General features: G+C 44.0%; 1 protein-coding gene across 2 annotated transcripts in view; it reads left to right on the forward strand.

Annotated features, from left to right (window-relative positions):
* The window catches only part of PCOLCE2 (procollagen C-endopeptidase enhancer 2), a 49,241-nt gene that overhangs the window by 22,439 nt on the left and 9,540 nt on the right, over nt 1-17,262 (forward strand). The window contains exons 1-5 of one of the 2 annotated variants that reach the window (XM_042878075.1): nt 4,210-4,298; nt 4,970-5,078; nt 12,558-12,813; nt 13,935-14,059; nt 15,230-15,366. In XM_042878075.1, coding sequence (XP_042734009.1) covers nt 4,210-4,298; nt 4,970-5,078; nt 12,558-12,813; nt 13,935-14,059; nt 15,230-15,366 — 716 coding nt within the window. Of the gene's footprint in view, nt 1-4,209; nt 4,299-4,969; nt 5,079-12,557; nt 12,814-13,934; nt 14,060-15,229; nt 15,367-17,262 lie in introns of those variants that run through there. The other variant, XM_042878076.1, reaches the window with a different exon arrangement.

Here is a 17,262-nt window from a genome sequence, read left to right on the forward strand (position 1 = left end):
AGACCCCATTTATCTGATCAGTACATTAGCAATTTCTCCACCTGCTCTGTGTTCGGGTCATTAAAGGTGCCTGCCCTTGGTTAATGGAATCTGGGATGGTTCAGTGGAAACACTGACACAACATCCTGTAAGTTGGTGCTATAATGGAGTATCTGTGAACACCACGAATCTTACAAGCACCCTGCTTAATGGTAGACACACTGGTTAATACTTAGTAGAGCTCTGGTTACAGGAATATTTGCAGTTTAGCAGTAGCAGCCCAATTTATCATCTTTATATTATGACCAAACTGATGATAAATCATCCCCATTCCCCTTAATCTGTTCTCATGTTGGCAATGCCAGAATTGGCCAAACTGGCAAACACGAGAATCAGAAAATAATTTAGAAAAGCCATGCAGAAACAGTAGAGCACATTTATGATTAATACATCACATCTGGTCTCCGTGCTAAATGACAGCATGAATCATCAAGTACTGCAACTGTATTAAATGTGTTATTAATTGAAGTAAAGCCATCAAAGAAGAAGAAAAAGTTAATTAAGGGATGCTAGCTCCGTTCCTGATTTCTTAAGGCATGGGAGTACTGTCGATGCTGCATTTGCACTTGTTACCTCAGAATTAGCAGAAAGCAGTGAAGGAGATGTCTTTCACATCACAGTCATCTTCTGCAAAGCCAGAAAACACGTCAATTGATGAACGAGCTGCAAGAGAAGCCTGAAACACAAACACAGAGCAGAGTGGGAATTCCTTCCTAAGGAAGGGTGGGGGCCGAGAGTCTTCCAGTGGCAACTCTCATGTGTTGTTTTTTATTTCTATGAAGTAACAGATTCAATTAAACACATAACACAACAAATGCTTTCCTTACAAACCAAAGCAACTTTGAGATTCTTAGGAACTGTGTGAGTCAAGAGTCAGCGTAGGTGCTGGGGTTATCAAAAAAATAGGGATTTGTTCTCTCTACTGCCTGTACAGTACTGCTCTGAAAAGGGACAACCTGAAATTCCAGGAAATTCCAAAGCTCTTTTGGGAGTGAAAATACCAAGATTTTGGCATGTAAGAGTACATCAAACAAAATAAAGAACCATCGCTGATAGCACTTACTATGTGAAATTAAATTCACATAATTTCACAGGATCAGATGAACAAGACCTGCACAGGAACACTAAGAGAGAGAATTATGTCTTTTATCTTTCTGTCACACTGCAAGGGCCCTTACACAGATTGCTCTGCACAGAGGAAAGCAGACCTGGGTAGAAGTTGGAGTATAAGGGCTCAGAAAGTCATCTTTTCAGTCAGACCAGCAGCTGTTCCACTTGTGCACAGCCACATTAGTAACACTTTTGTCCCCACCACAGATTCTGAGTTCCAGGCCTCCAGATTTCAGGCCTCAGGGACACATATAGCATCCCCCGTCTTCCTCTGCCCTAAAAAAGTTTTTGTTCAGTGTTCAGAAAGAAACTACATCAGAAAAGAAACAATTTTGGAAAAGAAACTGACTTGTTTTGCAAAGTTGGCCATCAAAAGTTAGACATCTATTGTGCACATCAATATAAACTCCTTCCTCATGCAACTCCATGCTATTTTTGTAACATAACCTATGCAACTTTTATACAACCTAGTACGTATGCAAGGCAGCATAATTAAGATTACATGAGAGCCTGTAAATCTTCTGGTTTGAGCTTAAAACCCTTCTAGTATACATTCCTTATGTACAGTCCCTACCTGTGCCTTTCCCCCTTGTGCAGTCTTACCCTGCAAACAACACCAAGATGCTGACCCTGAAAATTGCTGACTTCAGAAACGAAGCATCATCAGTTTATGAAAGAGTTTACTTATTTGGTAGCCTGAAACAGCAGGGGACACTGGGCTTGAAAAAGAAAGGTCATTCCCATTTCTGTATTTCTTATAGACATTTAGTTTAATACTAATGTCAACGCTAACATCTTTATTTATAGGTAACTGCTTTACTTTTCTGACCCTTCCATCAATGGAAACCAGCCAGAATATTGGTCTAGTTCATGGGTGACTTCTCTCCGGCAACATCATTTACATTTGGTAAATACAATTTAATTCAGACTGAGCGCCTTGTCTGCAGTCTGTAATTCAGGGTTTGCTCCTGGGCAGGGCATGCCAAGGAGTGATGCTGCTCCGTCCCTGAGACACCGAAGGTGCCAGCACCCACTGCGTGTCTGCGTGCAACTGCGTAGGGCTTTCCCAACAGCCTGTTCCCTGTGTCAGTGTGCTGCTCACCCATTCATTTTCCCTTTACTGCACAGACCTGCAGGCCTTCCTGGGTAGTGATTAGGAACCTGTTAACATATGACCCATCCAGAAGTTTAACAGTAACTTGAGAATAAATTAAATCTGCAGCAATCACACAGGAAATGCCCCTGAATATGTAACCCAATGGAGCTCACCCTCACTGGTGGCTCTGCACGGAGTCCAGCTCTGCAGTGGATGGAAAGCCTGCAATACTTGGTTTTTTTAAAAAGTGATTCTTCTCTAGTCTCCAAAAATGTTGACAATCAAAGAAGAGCAGCAGGGAATATTTGTGTCTGTGGCATGAGGATTGCACAACTCACTGTGGTGTACACTGACTTCCATGTATAACAATTTTATGAACATTAAACTACCTTCATAATTAAAATCACTATACCTAGTGATTCTGGCTGCTAACTAGGAACCTGTTGGTCACAGACTAAGTAATTTTCTGCTTTCTGGCTAACTTATTTCCCATTTCTGCCATTTCAGATCAGCTCAAAATACAGGTGCACATATTACCTCTGTTCCGATCATGTTAAAATCCTCCATCCCCACATCTTGTAGATAGCAACTTCCTTACCCAGATGTGTCACACTGCTTCCTCCAGTGCCACAGGCCACATGGGGCTGCCCCTCCCCAGGGCTGCAGGCCAGGCACTGCCATGCTGCTGCAGAGACAAGCATGCCTGCAACAAACCCGAGCCTCTGCAAAACCCCCACACACCTCAGCCTCTGCTCCTTGCTGTTTTCCACTGCCTCCCTGAATGCAGGAATGCTGTTGGTTCCTCTTACCAACCACTGTTATTGGGATACCCCAACAGAAGCTGCACTTCTACACAAATCTTGGAAATTCAGTACACGCACATCCATGCTATCCTACTGCTTTCTTCATCCAGCTCTACAGAAATGAGAGAACAGACATTACATCCACTACCTTGCAGCATCCTTTTTTCTGTTTAATTCTCAGTGTATTTTGTGTAAGACAGCACTGCTTCTAAGCCGTGGCAGTAGGAACAGCCTTCTTTGTGTTTTGCAGGAATATGAGCAGTGAGCACTTAACAAACAGGGCAGAAATGAGTGAACAGGTTTGCATTCTGCCTTGCCTCACGACAATTGCAGAGCCTTCCACTGCTCAGTTCCCCCAGGCTTTGCTTAGTGCAAACTTTTGTACCTCTTTCTATGGGAAGAAGCACTTAAAGCATACAGAGGTGCAGGCTGCTCTTAAAACCATCCTTAAAAGGTAAATTTTCACTTATTGGCTTGACACCCTCCGTCACGATCCATCTGTATTAACACTGCTTTCAGAAACTAGGTTTTTAAGATCAAGTTTTCTGCAGCGAGACTCCTGAGCTGGTATTCCGTTTCTTTCCCAAACATCCTGGTCCCGAGTCCCACACACATACAACCGCTGAGTTCATCGCTATGAGCTCTGCCGCAGCCCTTTAATGAGCATCTTTCACAGCCAGAGTGAAAACGCTGCTGAAACGGGTCAGGATTACCAACCGGTAAACAAGAAGGAGCATTTAAAGTCTGCTTTAGAATTTAAACGAAGCAGCCTTTTACAGCGCGGCCGCCCGAGCTCCGGACGAAGCGGCTCCCGCACGCTCGCTCGCACCGCGCTCACTGCCGCTCGGGCGGAGCAGCGCCGCGCCACCTGAGGGCAGAGCGGGCGGAGCCGGGGGGGGCCCGGGCCGGGGCCGCAGTCCCTGGGCACCGAGGGGCGCGCCGGGCAGCGGCCCCGGGGCAGAGCCGGCAGCGACCGCGCCCCGCGGAAGGAGGGCGGGCGCGTGGTCCTGCCCGGCACGGCCCCTGCCCTGCCCTGCCCCGGGGGCGGAGGGCCGCGGACGCCTTTGCCTCCTCCCCGGTCGCGGCGCACGGGAAGAGCGGGCGGCAGCTGCAGAAGCCCTACCCCAGCCCGGCCCCAGCCGCCGCCGCCGCCGCCCGAGGATGCCGCTCGCCGCCCCGCGGTCGCTGCCGCTGCTGCTGCCGCTGTTGCTGCTGCTGCCGAGGGCGCGCCCCGCCGCCCCGCCGCCCAGGTACCGCCCGGCCCGAGCCGACCCATCCCCTCCCGCCTCGCCCCGCTCGGCCCAGGCTCCGCCGAGAGCCGCGGGCGTGCCGGGCTCCTGCGCGGAACGGCCCCGTGCGAGAGCGGCGCCATCGGCGCTGCTCCGTCCGTCCCCACGTGCGCAGCTCAGCCGTGTCCTCGGCGGCAGCGGCGCGGGGTGCCGAGCGCTACCGAACGCGCTGCCGCCTGCAGCGCTGGAACAGCCGCCCGGCCCGGCTGAGCCTCACGAGCTGCGTGCGGGCGGTTGGCGGCCTCGAGCTGTAGGAAACTGCCAGAGAGCTGCTTTGTTACATGGCTGAGTTCAGAGCGTTGCGGGGTGGGACAGATGAGAATTAGTACTTTATTTTATTATCAAAAGACTTGTTAATAATCCTTGATCATTAGAATAGCGATTTTCTACAGTGCATCTCCACCACCACCTCGCGCAGTAGAACATGATGAAAGGTACTCGTCAAGGCTGTTGCGCTGTACACAGTGTCCCTGCTGGCACCAGGCAATGAAAAGTTTGTCTGAAGTTACTGAGAATTTCAAATATTCCAGCTTTGGTTTAAGAATTCAGACTATCAGCACCCCTTTCTTATTATACAAACAATAAATGAAGTATAGTTAAAAATGAAGTGCTGTTTTTCCTGTTATCCTCAGGCCTACATTTACATGCGGAGGAGTTGTATCGGGAGAGTCGGGGTTCATTGGGAGTGAAGGATTTCCGGGAGTCTACCCTCCAAACAGCAAATGTACCTGGAAGATCACGGTAAGAACTTCTAATCTCACAAAGTCAGGCAATGAACTGCTGTTAATGCCAGTGGTTCGTAGGGGGCAGGAAATCTGTGCAGTAGTGAGCTAGGAACTCAGCACAGCTCAACTATCTAGAGCACTTTAGGATAGCTCTGATATATATGATGAGTGGCTAAAGAGTACAGTAAAGAACAGACCTTGTCTATGGTTGGATCAAAATTTCACTGGCTTTCATAGATATGTCTTAACTGTTTTAAAATCAATCCCCTTAGAGCAAACCTGTACAGTTCTCAGCACAGAAATCAGCAGTTAGACCAGAATAGTAAAAGCAAAGCTTTGAGGGGTAGGCAACATAAAATATCATGAAAAGCAAAATTAATTGGCAAGGAGATGCAGAAGTTTCAAGCAGAAATGAAAACAGCATGAATAGGTTTGCTTGTAGTGTGTTCATAGTAAAGCTGTTTTGCCAGGAAGGACAACTGAACTATGTCACACTGCAAAGCAAAAAGGAGGTGTTGTTATGTTTACTGATGGCCATGGAAAAGCATAGGGTGTGACTTGATATTTTGATGCCGAGATGAAGCTGTAGTGCAGAGGCACTGTACTCACAGACACCATTAGGCAACAAGGCCTGAACAGTCCAGTGCTGGATGTGTCCTAACTCACAACTCAGCAAAAGAGATCCGAACAAACAACTTTCCTTTTCCTCACATCAGTACAAATGGAGCCTTCCACATTTGCCCACCAAATTCCCCTTCCATCGTTTTATGCACCGCTCACTAAGAGCTCCTGTGGCGTTCAGCCCTAGGGTATGGACTCTGCAGAAGAAAAAGCAGTATTTAACAAAGTGGTCTTTGTGTTGAAGGGAGCAGTAAAGACGGCCTTAGTTCAAAGCCTGCACTATGGGCCGGTGATGGCAGCCGAACAGGATGTTACAGGGTAATTGTCTCCTGCTACTATAGAGATGCTGACGCAAAGCAGGAGGCATTGATCTGTTTACAGTGTTTGGTTGAAACAACTCTTGTACCAATGAGTGATGTAATTTTAAACATTGTGTCTGAAGGACTGAAGGTCTGAAGGCTGTGAAGCTGCAACAGCTGCTTTCTGCACCTTCATGCTGCCTAATTATTAGGGCTGAGTTAAAGGTTACCTTCAATCCATGAAGGGCATTATCCAGACGAGTACAGTGTGAGATGTATGCTTGCAAATAGATTTGCTTCCTGCTGTCTGAGGAGGCTGGGATCTCAGCACGGCCCACCTTGCCATCTGAACAGCAAACGCCAATTCCATTTGGGGTCATAGGCACATGCCTTAAATAGAAGGAAAAATAATCCAAGTTAGTTTACCAACATAAATCGGTATTAGATGTTCAAAAGTCCAGCGCTGAACCTGAAGGATAGCCATCTCGATGACAAGAGCATCATTTTTGTTACCATTAAAACTTTCAGAGTGTAAACGCAGAGTGTAAAGCAGCTCCCTGGAGCTGCCATTCTGCATCTGTTGGAAGTAACGTGAGGACAGTTGGTTGTATCTAATGAGTTCACAGCATGGTTTCATGGCAGACTTAAAGCTGTGGTTGCCAACAAGATGTGAGCGCCCAGGTTAGCCTTACAGGTGTGAGCAGCCTTACCGCAAAGCTATAGCAGAACTATGTCTGCACTTGGGCCTTGTTGAGCACGGGAGGGAAATCAATGGCTCCTGACATTTCAACACCATCCTCATCCTTACTTTGCAGCTCTGCTGCCATTTGCCCCTGCTCTTCTGGCTGATGTTGTCCTGCCCTCTGTAGCTCACCCAAGGTCAGAGAAGGGCTGCATGACTGCAGTAGCTGAGGCTTCCCCGTGCCCCCACCTCATGCAACTCCAATTAGACACTGTTCACTCTGCCAAGCAGATTTTTCCCCAGGAATTGTGCAGAACACCCTGTCTTTTGGAAGTGCAGGGAGGATTTAGGGAAGGCCTATCAAACTGTGCAGTCTCAGTCTGTAAAAAGAGTGATTTACCAAACTAAAGGAAAGTGGTACACTCAAGGATCTGGTTTACTGGAGTTTAAACAACAAATTCCTTTCGCCAGATACGCTGAGACTTGAAATAGTTTACAGAAACACCCAAAGAAAAAAGCAAGTTTCACTGCCATGAAGAAATACGTATGCCGCAGTTACTCTGTTAAGCTTCCTCATTTAGCATCTTATCTTGGAAGGTGAGTGAGGCTCTTGCCTGTCCATTTTACTCAAAGGCAAGTGAGCATCTTCCTGAAACCCACTGTCTGGTGCAGGATCAGGCCAATCTGCAAGCATGGGAGAGACAAAGATTGCTTTTCATCTGGGGCTCAAGAGGCACAACATTGTGTTTTCTCAACTACAGGATCTCATCACCTAGAGAGAAAATCCCCAGCGAGGCATTGACAGCTAATTCGTTCTTTAGAAGCAAGCAGGTTCGGAAAATGCATGGGTAATACAGATAAAGCAATGTAGCAGTGTATCAGCTGAAATCCTTCCAACTGGTTTGCTGGAGCTAGAAGAGTCTCTCTAACTCAATTATGGTTCTGTTAGTTCAAGAGACTGGGACTTTTTCAGCTGGCTAAAGAAAACAGCTCCTCTATTCTAAGAGCTCTAAGAAGTGTTCAGCACATGCTTGTGGTTCTATTACAACTTTGGCAGACTACCCTGCAGCTTTCAGTTGGCTTTGCTAAGAAGTCATTTGTACAGCTATTTCCTTTCCTATAGTAACGTATATAGCTTTATCTAAAATGTCACATACGTTTACTTTTAATGCTCTGTAATCCTTCTTGGCTATCACCTCACATAAATGTGTCACGCAGTCCAACAAGCCGGATCACTATCCTGTGTTTTTCTGGCAGACTGCAGTTCTTTTAAAAGTCTCGCCATTTTACGTGCAAAAATAATACCGCAGACTGTCAGAGTTACGTAAGGTTATGTTTTTGTAGGTTCAGGAGCTGTCCTGGCAGATTGGCTGACAACAAACAGAGTCAGAAAATTTTACTTATCAGGGAGCTTGGGAATCTGCCCTTCGTTTTCCCATATAGATGTGCAGCTTCCTGTAGAGAAAGTCTTTCCTCACGGTTGCATGGATTGCAAATGAACAGTTTAACAGAATCTGGTGGCTTGCCAGGGAGAGCAAACTGATAGGAATTTCTTGATTCGTTCTTCCTGGCTGAAGAGGACGGAGCTAGGGAACAAGAGACTGGGCTCAAACTGTGGCTCATCCTGGGATGTCATTCCAAGTATCTGTCACATTCCTTCTTGGTCGAGACAACTAATGTGTTTAGCTTGAAAATAGCTGATATGTTTTTTCACGTCTACCTGGGACTGCTATGGCATAACATACAATCGGTATTTTGCTATTAAACATTTACAGTATAGGCTTAAAAATCAGCCAAAATATTTCCTCAGAAAGTTAGTATTTCAGGGTTTTTCACCAACAAATGATTATTTCCAAAGCAAATAAACTGAAACAAATAATTTGGAAAGTGAGGTGATTTGGGAATTCTCCATACAAACTGGAAGAGGCATAATGATGAAAAAGCTCTTTTTTTCAGTGAGAACAACAACAGGAAAGTAGCTTCATTACTTTAAATGTAAGTAAATTTTAATTAACATTAAATACCTGCAATAAACGATAACCGAAAAAGATCTAGTGATCTTATTTTGTGGTAGGTTGTATACATAAGATAATCATGCTCATTCCAAGAGGTTAATATCCTACATGGATGATTTATGAAAATTATGCCTTGGAACAGCTCTTCCCCAAAATTGAGGGAGCACTCTTCTCCTTCAGCTTTCAATGGGAATAATGCAAATTCATGAAAAGAAGCAGCATCCTTCACAGGAGTTCAGTACCATAATATCTGATCCTAAAGAAGTTCAGAGAGTCACATAAGTGAAATAAAGGGCAGGTAAGGGTCAGTCACCCTCAGTACGATGAGGAGGAGCAGAAGCTGTGGCTCTGCCATTGCAAGATACCAGTTGGGCAGATAAAACAGAATAATAAGGCACACCCTGCAAGGGAAGCATCACGTCATATTCTTCCTTTGACTTCTTTATCTTTCATGTGAGCAGAGCTACAATTCCTTCCAATTCCTCCCCTGAGGTGTCCCATCTTCACATACATCAGGCTCGGATGTGTCTCAAACAAAACTGAGTCATGTTGGCCTCTACTTTCTCCCCTGGGTTTTTCATGGAGCAATATTTGAAATGTCCAAGGATAAACATTGGCAGATTTTAACACATTGGCTTTCAACATTTTGAAAAGGAAATAGCAGAAATTAAAGAAAAGTATTGTTTTCCAAAAATGCACGTATTCAGGGTGGGATTCCTTGGGAGTAGCTGCAAGCTGGTGTGGCTGTTGCCAGAATGTGGAACTGCCATCATCTGCACTCGTGTCATCTGGTCAGCCCACAAACTTGTAATTCCTTCAGCATGGTAGAACACATTTGTTGTTTTTGTGAATAATGGCAAATATTATTTTAATAAGTAATGGCAGTAATATATAAAGTAATGACATTAATATATAACATAATGACAGAAAGTAGTACCTATTATTAAGGAACCCAGTTCACATAACTGTAAACAACTTTTCTTCTCAAATTTGGCTAAATGTGTGCAAGGATTGTTCTGACAACTAAGGTCTGCATAGGCTTCTTGTTAAACATTCATGACCATGGGGCTGAGTACAAATATGAGGAACAGTCTTGGCCAAGATCAAGTAGATTGAAAGCTAGGGACAATAAAAACTGTTACAAGATATACAATGTCATGAAGTACAGTATAATACAGGCAGTGGTGAAGAAAGAAGGAAGCATATAACAGTGCACAGAATTCCCCTTACCACGAAACAGAAAACCCAAGACTGGAGTGAATGGCAGGCTGGCAATTCAGTCGGGCTGCTGTTCCATCCTCCACCCTCTCAGTCACTGATCAGCTGTATGTGCTGGTTCTCAATGCCCCACCTGGGGCAGCACAAGGGAGTGGGAAGCCTAGGGAAATGCGTGAGCACTGTGGAAAAGCAAAAATCCTCTTCCTTACCCCAAAATCAGCCAGCTTCCACATTTCAGCTTCCTTTTCCAAGCTCCTGAAGGGACCAGGTGTCTTCAAAAAAGAAAATGAAGCTGAGAAAGTTGGGAAAATCTGATAAGCACTGACAAAACTACTTTCTGTAATATGATGGAGCAGCTCAACTTTCAGAAACAACGGAAGGAAAAGGGGAAACTCATTAAAGATGAGTAAGTTGTAGCAAAACTGCAAGACATTGAAAGTATGTAGTGGGAAGTGCTGGACAAAGAACTTAGCCTGTGTAAAATTAGAACATGGTGCCTTTGAAAGGTCACCTGGTTCTTGTTGTACCAGGATAAAATTAAAAACAGCAAGCAACACCAGAAGAGCACACATTATTTTATGTACAGCTGTTTACTACTTCTGAAAAGAGGATGCTTTTATTTAACTGCCTAAATCTGACTTTATCTGACTAAATTTACAGCCAGCATTTTTCTTTAGTCACACAGAGTCTGTAGGATAACTGTAAATAACATCTGTTCTTCTGACATGAATCTCACATTCCTCTTAGACTTTTTTTCTGTTAAAATGATACATGCCCTAATGCCTCTCAGTGATCCAGACCAGGAGACAAGTGAAGGCAATAACGAGAGGTTTAGTTATGAGATCAGCAACTCGAGTCATATTGCTTTCACAGAAATTCTTACAAAATGTCCCCACATCTGTATTGGCCTCATGCTGAATAAATACACATGTGGGTTATTTTCCTGTACAGGGCTTGCTCATTTCAGTAGCACGAGAGCTAAACCTAACATTTGACCTTAAAGTTTTCTAAAACATAGTCATTGTGCTTTGGAATTTCTGGGTAAGATTAGATGAGCTCTGTGGTTTTGATGTACTAGTAGTAGTAGTAATAACATGCGTCAGCACAGGAGAGCTGAATGCATTTTTGGAGAGAACTTTGAACAAGGATTAAAAGAACGTATTCTGACAGTAAATTCTATACAACAAGGTGAATGCAGCAGGGCTGATCAGCCAGCATGTATGTGTACCCTGGGCAGATGTGATCAGCTTGTGCAAAGTCTGCCCTGCAGGATCAGTACTGGCACTGGACATGAAAGTTGCTACAGAAACGAGTAACCTTAATATATAAGCAGCACATTTTTTTCATTACATTTGGTTATTGCTGCTTTTATTAGTCTCTTCTGTGGATTAAGAACTCATTTCCATCTATCCTCTTCCATCTGAAAAAGCATTTTTAACAACTGAGAGAACTCAAAGACTGTTTGACAATTTCATATAGAAACAGTTTAGGTCCAGTTTATCTCAAACTGGTGTTTTTAAAAATGAGTCACTCTTAAGGAAGGAAAAAATTCACAAGCTCTTAAATGGAGTGGTGTAAATACGGACTTACTGCAGATATATTAAGTGTGTGTTATGTATTTAAAGCAGAAAACAGCAGTGTCCCAGACAGCTGCAATTATTTTAATTGGTAACCACTCTAGTGGACTACAAATTGAGCAAAGATCATCACATTCTGCATATCTGAGGTCCCTCTATGCTTTAAAATAGTTCTTCTTTTTGTCCTCTCAAGTAATACTGAGCGCTTGTTAGAATAGTTTACACTTCTCAGCGTGCTGCTTATGCTCTTAAAAGCTTGCAACTCTTAGGAACCCTCCTTGGTTCCCTAGGAACAAACCTAGGGAACATTCCCCTCCTTGAAAGCTACTACCCTCTGTTAATATACATCCTTGTCAGTACTCTTCCCTCTTTCACAATGCCCACAGATACAGACACATGAGACGTACTCTGTCTTATGTTTTCTCAAATGCTTCAGAAAACAAAACTTTTGTTTATTGAGGGCACCCGCTAATGGTTCTTTGGAACTCTTTATAGTTTTACACATGCTTTCCAAATGGAAGTGCAGCCTACAGGCTGAATGAACTCAGTCCAATAGCTGATATTAAGGTTGTTCAGCATTAGCTGTATAAGTTATGCAAATAAATAAATAAAAGCCTATGAAACCATATGACCAATCAGCAACATAAGAGCAGCCATTTCATTTCCTCAGAATTATAAATGGCTTGTTCCATATTTAAAGGAAAGTACCCCCGTTCATTTCACCCCCACGCCTCCCTTGGTGACAGGGAGCCACCTGGCTGAGCACGTACTTTCAGCAGGACTAAGTGAAACCTGCCACACTGAACTGGGAGGTGATGGCACGTAACCAGCTATGAGCATCTGGGTAGAGGGTACTGTGCACTAGGAGGAAGATAATGGCAGCTGAGATGGCCAGAGCTTTATTTTTACAATTGGCCCAATAAGATGTTAAAAACCATTGTTTGGGGTATAGTTGGCAGAAAGAACTTAATAGGCAAGAGGAGAAGGATGTGAAAATATTCACGTACACAGATCAGATAGGTATGTGCTGTCAGTCACACCTCAAGATCTCTGTCTCCCTCCTCTCTCTCTCTCTCTCTCCAGGTTCCCGAAGGAAAAGTGGTGGTTCTTTCTTTTAGATACTTAGACCTGGAAAGTGACAATTTGTGCCGGTACGATTTTGTGGATATATACAGCGGCCATACCAACGGACAGCGCATCGGAAGGTTCTGTGGTACAGTGAAACCAGGTGCCCTTGTATCCAGCAGCAATAAAATGCTGGTGCAGATGACTTCAGATGCTAATACTGCAGGAAGTGGATTCATTGCAAAGTTTTCTGCAGCAGAACCACATGAAAGAGGTAACCAACAGTTACATATGTGCTGAAGACAAATTTAACTTTATGGAGACCTACACTAACACTTAAGATGCGGTTTCAGAGGCATTAGGAATTGTGGTGATCAGTGTATTCATTAACTAACTTGCTTAGCAAACAGCAGAGTACAATTGCTTACTCATAACAGCTAGTTAATCAAAGTGGTAAAGAAGAGAACTGACTGTACTCTAAGAGTTGCAGAAGGGCTGCATCTAGCAGCAATATGGTAATAGCTTGTCAGTAAAATGGCAGATAAAATTCAGCACAGAGAAGTGGAAAACAGTTCCACAAGAGTATAGGAGTTGGCCCTGGACTGATGTGGAGAGAGCAGATGGGTAACACAGCTACTGTCACTTCTAATACAGAAAGCAAGTGGCTGCAAAGGAAAGGAGAGGGCATTTTTTCTCAAGGAGCAATTCAGGTGGCTACAGTGCTGTGCTACACAACATTGGGGGTTGTAAACTTCTATGTTTAAAAAAAACAAGAAAGAAAAATGTATTAGGGACAACTGTAGTCAAAGGCATTAGTTTTTGCCTGGAGATGACAGGGAGGACGTGTCACTGTGCTCTTGGCCTGCCAACCAACTTGGTTGGCAGGCCAACCACTTGAAGGCTTTTGCTACCGGGACAAAGGAGAATATAGAGACAACCATGACATGATGAAATCACTTTTATGAAGACTCATAATCCTATTACAAGTAAGGATTACATACCTGGTGCAGGTCTGTGACCTGAGGAGCAGACACAGAGGAATGCACCTGCCTGTGGTGGGCACTCCAGGGCACAGCTCAGGGAACAACTCCAGCTCCACACGGCTCCTCCTGCTGCTTCACAGGGCTGCTTCTCCCTTCCCCCGTCTTTCTCTTCTCTATCTCTGGTGTTTTATGCCCTTTTTTCGTGGTATGTTCTCTGAGGAGCTGCCAGCATGCTGTTGGGCCTGGATGTACAGCACTGGCGCTGCTGGAGCAGCAGTGCCCAGCATGGCGCAGCCCGGCCTCTCCTCACAGATCCCCCTGAGACCCCAGCAGCACCTGGGCACCGGCGCGCAGCACAGCAAGGTCAGCCCATCACCCACATCATACCACGCACAGTGTGCTGTACTTCCAGGTGACCAGTACTGCGGGGGACGGCTGGAGAAGCCTTCTGGCTCCTTCCAAACACCCAACTGGCCGGAGCGGGACTACCCAGCAGGCGTCACGTGCTCCTGGCACATCGTGGCCCCCAAGAACCAGGTAACGCACTGCCTTAGCCCACCTCCCTCCCCAGCAGCCACACACAGAGGTGCCACTCAGGCTGCACTCGTGGTAAAAATACCACCTGGCTGAAGCTTGAAGTCAGGGAGATGAGCAGAGTGCAGGCACAGCTGCACTTCAGCTGCACTCACCTTACGTGACATGGGGCAGCTGAGAGAACACGAGAAGCACTAAATGCCCTCTTGTGCGCACTGGTAAATTCCCCTGTATTCAGCTTCTAGAGCGTCTATGACTGGTGAGGCCTTTAGAGAAGATCTTTTAAAGACGATTTTGTTAATCAACAAACCATCATGCAAAACAAGCCAGGGGAAGTGATCATCTCAGGACTTAACATGATAATGATGGTGGTGAATGTTCAGCTTAAGTCTAACATTATTTGTAGCATTTTCAACTTCACTTCAGTTTGTTATTGAGGTAACCAAGCAGAGCTGGTTCAGCTTAGTAAAAGCAGAAATTGTTCTCGATTCAGCTCACAGCACAGGGAATATATTCAGATGAGCCTAACACGAGGATCTTCAATATATGTTTCATTAATTTTGTCTTGTTTTATATTTTGAAGGCTTCATCTCATAACGCGCTTAGTTAGCCAGATGCCTTCAGAGTGCAAGTTTCCATTTTGTTAAGGCCTAAATAGAGCTGAGAGCAGAAGAGATAAAGGGTGTGTTTGCCACTGAGCCACACGTGGCTATAAAGTGTTGTTCCCTATGCTGTAGAGCTCATCTTCATTCTAGCTTAACATCTTTTGGTTGTTGCTGAGCAGTCTGCTCTTTATCTTGGCACAAAGTCAGAAATCTTGGTCACCAAGCCCACTGGTAGGTTGCTTTTCTTAACTATCTCCAGGTTCTTATATTCCTCTTTGTGTAAAGAGAACTACTTTTAATTGCCATTCATGACCATCGCCTCCCACATAAAAATTGAGAACAAAATCCTTTGTAGAATATTAAGGTCATATTTTGAACTATTTCTCTACTGGAGAGAATCTACATGGATTAAAATATCAAACCCATATTAGGTGGATTGAATAATTCACTATTATAGACAGCAAAAATGAATCAGTAGCGCATCTGAAGAGGCCATTTAGTGTAAGAAGCACTAACAAATTTTGGTTATCAAAGTCTTACTAAATTACTTGCACTTTTTTCCCTGCAGCTAATAGAATTAAAGTTTGAGAAGTTTGACGTGGAGAGAGACAACTACTGCAGATATGACTATGTTGCTGTGTTTAACGGTGGGGAAATCAATGATGCTAAAAGAATTGGGAAGTATTGTGGAGACAGTCCACCAGCGTAAGTAACTTTCTACGATTATGAGCTTCACAGCACTGTGTATTGCTTTGCTTACAGTTCTATACTTGGTTTTTTATTTTTATTTTTCCTCAATAAGTCATTTTCTACCTTCAGTTGCATTTCTAGAAGTTGCTCAATAATATCCATCTCTCCCCAGGTTTTTCCTTTTCCCTCATGTGTCAGTGACTATCCTTGTTTCCAATCCAAGTTCTGTCCCGTCTCTCAAGCCTCATTTGAGCACTCTCTAATAATACCCTTTTTAATGCTATTGGTATTAGCATGTACGTATAATACCAGCATTAACGCTAACTGAATACTAGCATCACTGTGTTTTGATTACAGATACCAAACTGCAAAGATCCAACTGACCTCCCCAGACTCTTGTCTCTTTACTCCGTTTCATTCTACCCTCTGCCACACACTTCTGCTCATTCCATGGCTGCTCACCAGCTCGTCCACTTGTGCTGAGCAGTGCCCTTCATGACACATGAACATGTTGGGTACCACCATAGGCTTCAACCAGCTTAGTTGCCAAATTGCTGATGCCACACACAGAAAAATAACCCCAACCCATTCAAACTGTCATCTCACCCAAAATACCCCCAACGTCATCCCTCTGGCTCTGCCTCCCCCCATTAAACACCCCCTAACATAGACAGAAGCACCATCAGTATATAAACAGATCTGGCAATAGTAGATCATAATTATTTAAGAAGTGTATAAATTTTCTTGCATGAGGCTAGTAATTTTTAGTTTTTTTCCTCCACATCATACCTCTTCCATTAAGCTATTTAAAAAGGAGTAGCTTTACAGAATGAAGAGAATATACAAGCTAGTAAAACCAATGTAAGCATATGAATAGAATTAAGTCTCAGAAGTGACAGCTAGTTTGATTCCCAAGAGCAACTGAGATAGGGGAAGGAGGTACATGCGTCAGTCTTTCTAGGGACAGTGTGCTTGGCTGAGAATTACTGTGAGGTTTTTGTAGTTTTGGTTGGATGTTTTTTTAAGGTTACACAGTATATCCTCTAGAGACAAGAGGGTAGGCAGATATTCTGCAAAACTCTTACAGACTTTTCTTCTCTATGCAACAGCTTCACTCTCTCTTGCTATTTTTGATCATTACCTAATAGCAGGACAGTCCTAGAAATAAAGAAATAGAGTAATCTTAGCCTTACAAAAATTTATTAGAAATTTGGTAAGGGTTTAATTAAGGGTAAGTAGGGGTGCACCTGAAATATAGTCTTCAGTTTCCTTCAGCCACCTAAAGCTTTTGGTGTTAAACTTTCATAAGTTTCCCTTTGGAAAAGATGCATCTTTTGAGGCTGAAGTTCAGTGCAGCCTTCTTGTAGTTCAGTTAAATACTGAAATATGAGAAGATACTGACATTACAGTGCTACTAGAAGAATGTTCTTTAGGTGCTAGCTACTTCAGGCCTTTAAAACAATGCAAGAGACAAAGTGTTAGCTGCAGTTCCAATCACGTCCTTGTTTGCAGGAAGGACTTCACTAGTAGAAGTAGAACTATCTTTCCATATTGCCTCCAACAGAAAAGCTGTGAGATGGAGGAAGACTGTGCAAGGCAGTTAGTATTAAGAAGTCCACAAGACAAGAGCACAGAGTCTAGCTTCACTGTATGTAAGCTGTGACATTGCAGACTTTTCCCAACTCAGGTAAGAACTAAACTCCACAAGATCTTATCCTTCCCTTGATTCTCAGAAGGCAGCAGTGAACAAAACCTCTTAAAAATGAAGCTGGTGGCCTCCAGTCCCTGGAATGTAGTTGCTTCTTTCCAACTAAGACCTAGGCCAGCTGCACAAGTACATTTTGAACCACTGGGATCTGATCTTGGCTGACAAGGCAGTGCAGAAGAAAGAAGTGCCAGTTAATCCCTGAG

The sequence above is a fragment of the Lagopus leucura genome, unplaced genomic scaffold (genome assembly GCF_019238085.1).
Source record: "Lagopus leucura isolate 7727_CA_CO unplaced genomic scaffold, USGS_WTPT01 Super-Scaffold_100021, whole genome shotgun sequence".
NCBI classification, from domain to species: Eukaryota; Metazoa; Chordata; class Aves; order Galliformes; family Phasianidae; genus Lagopus; species Lagopus leucura.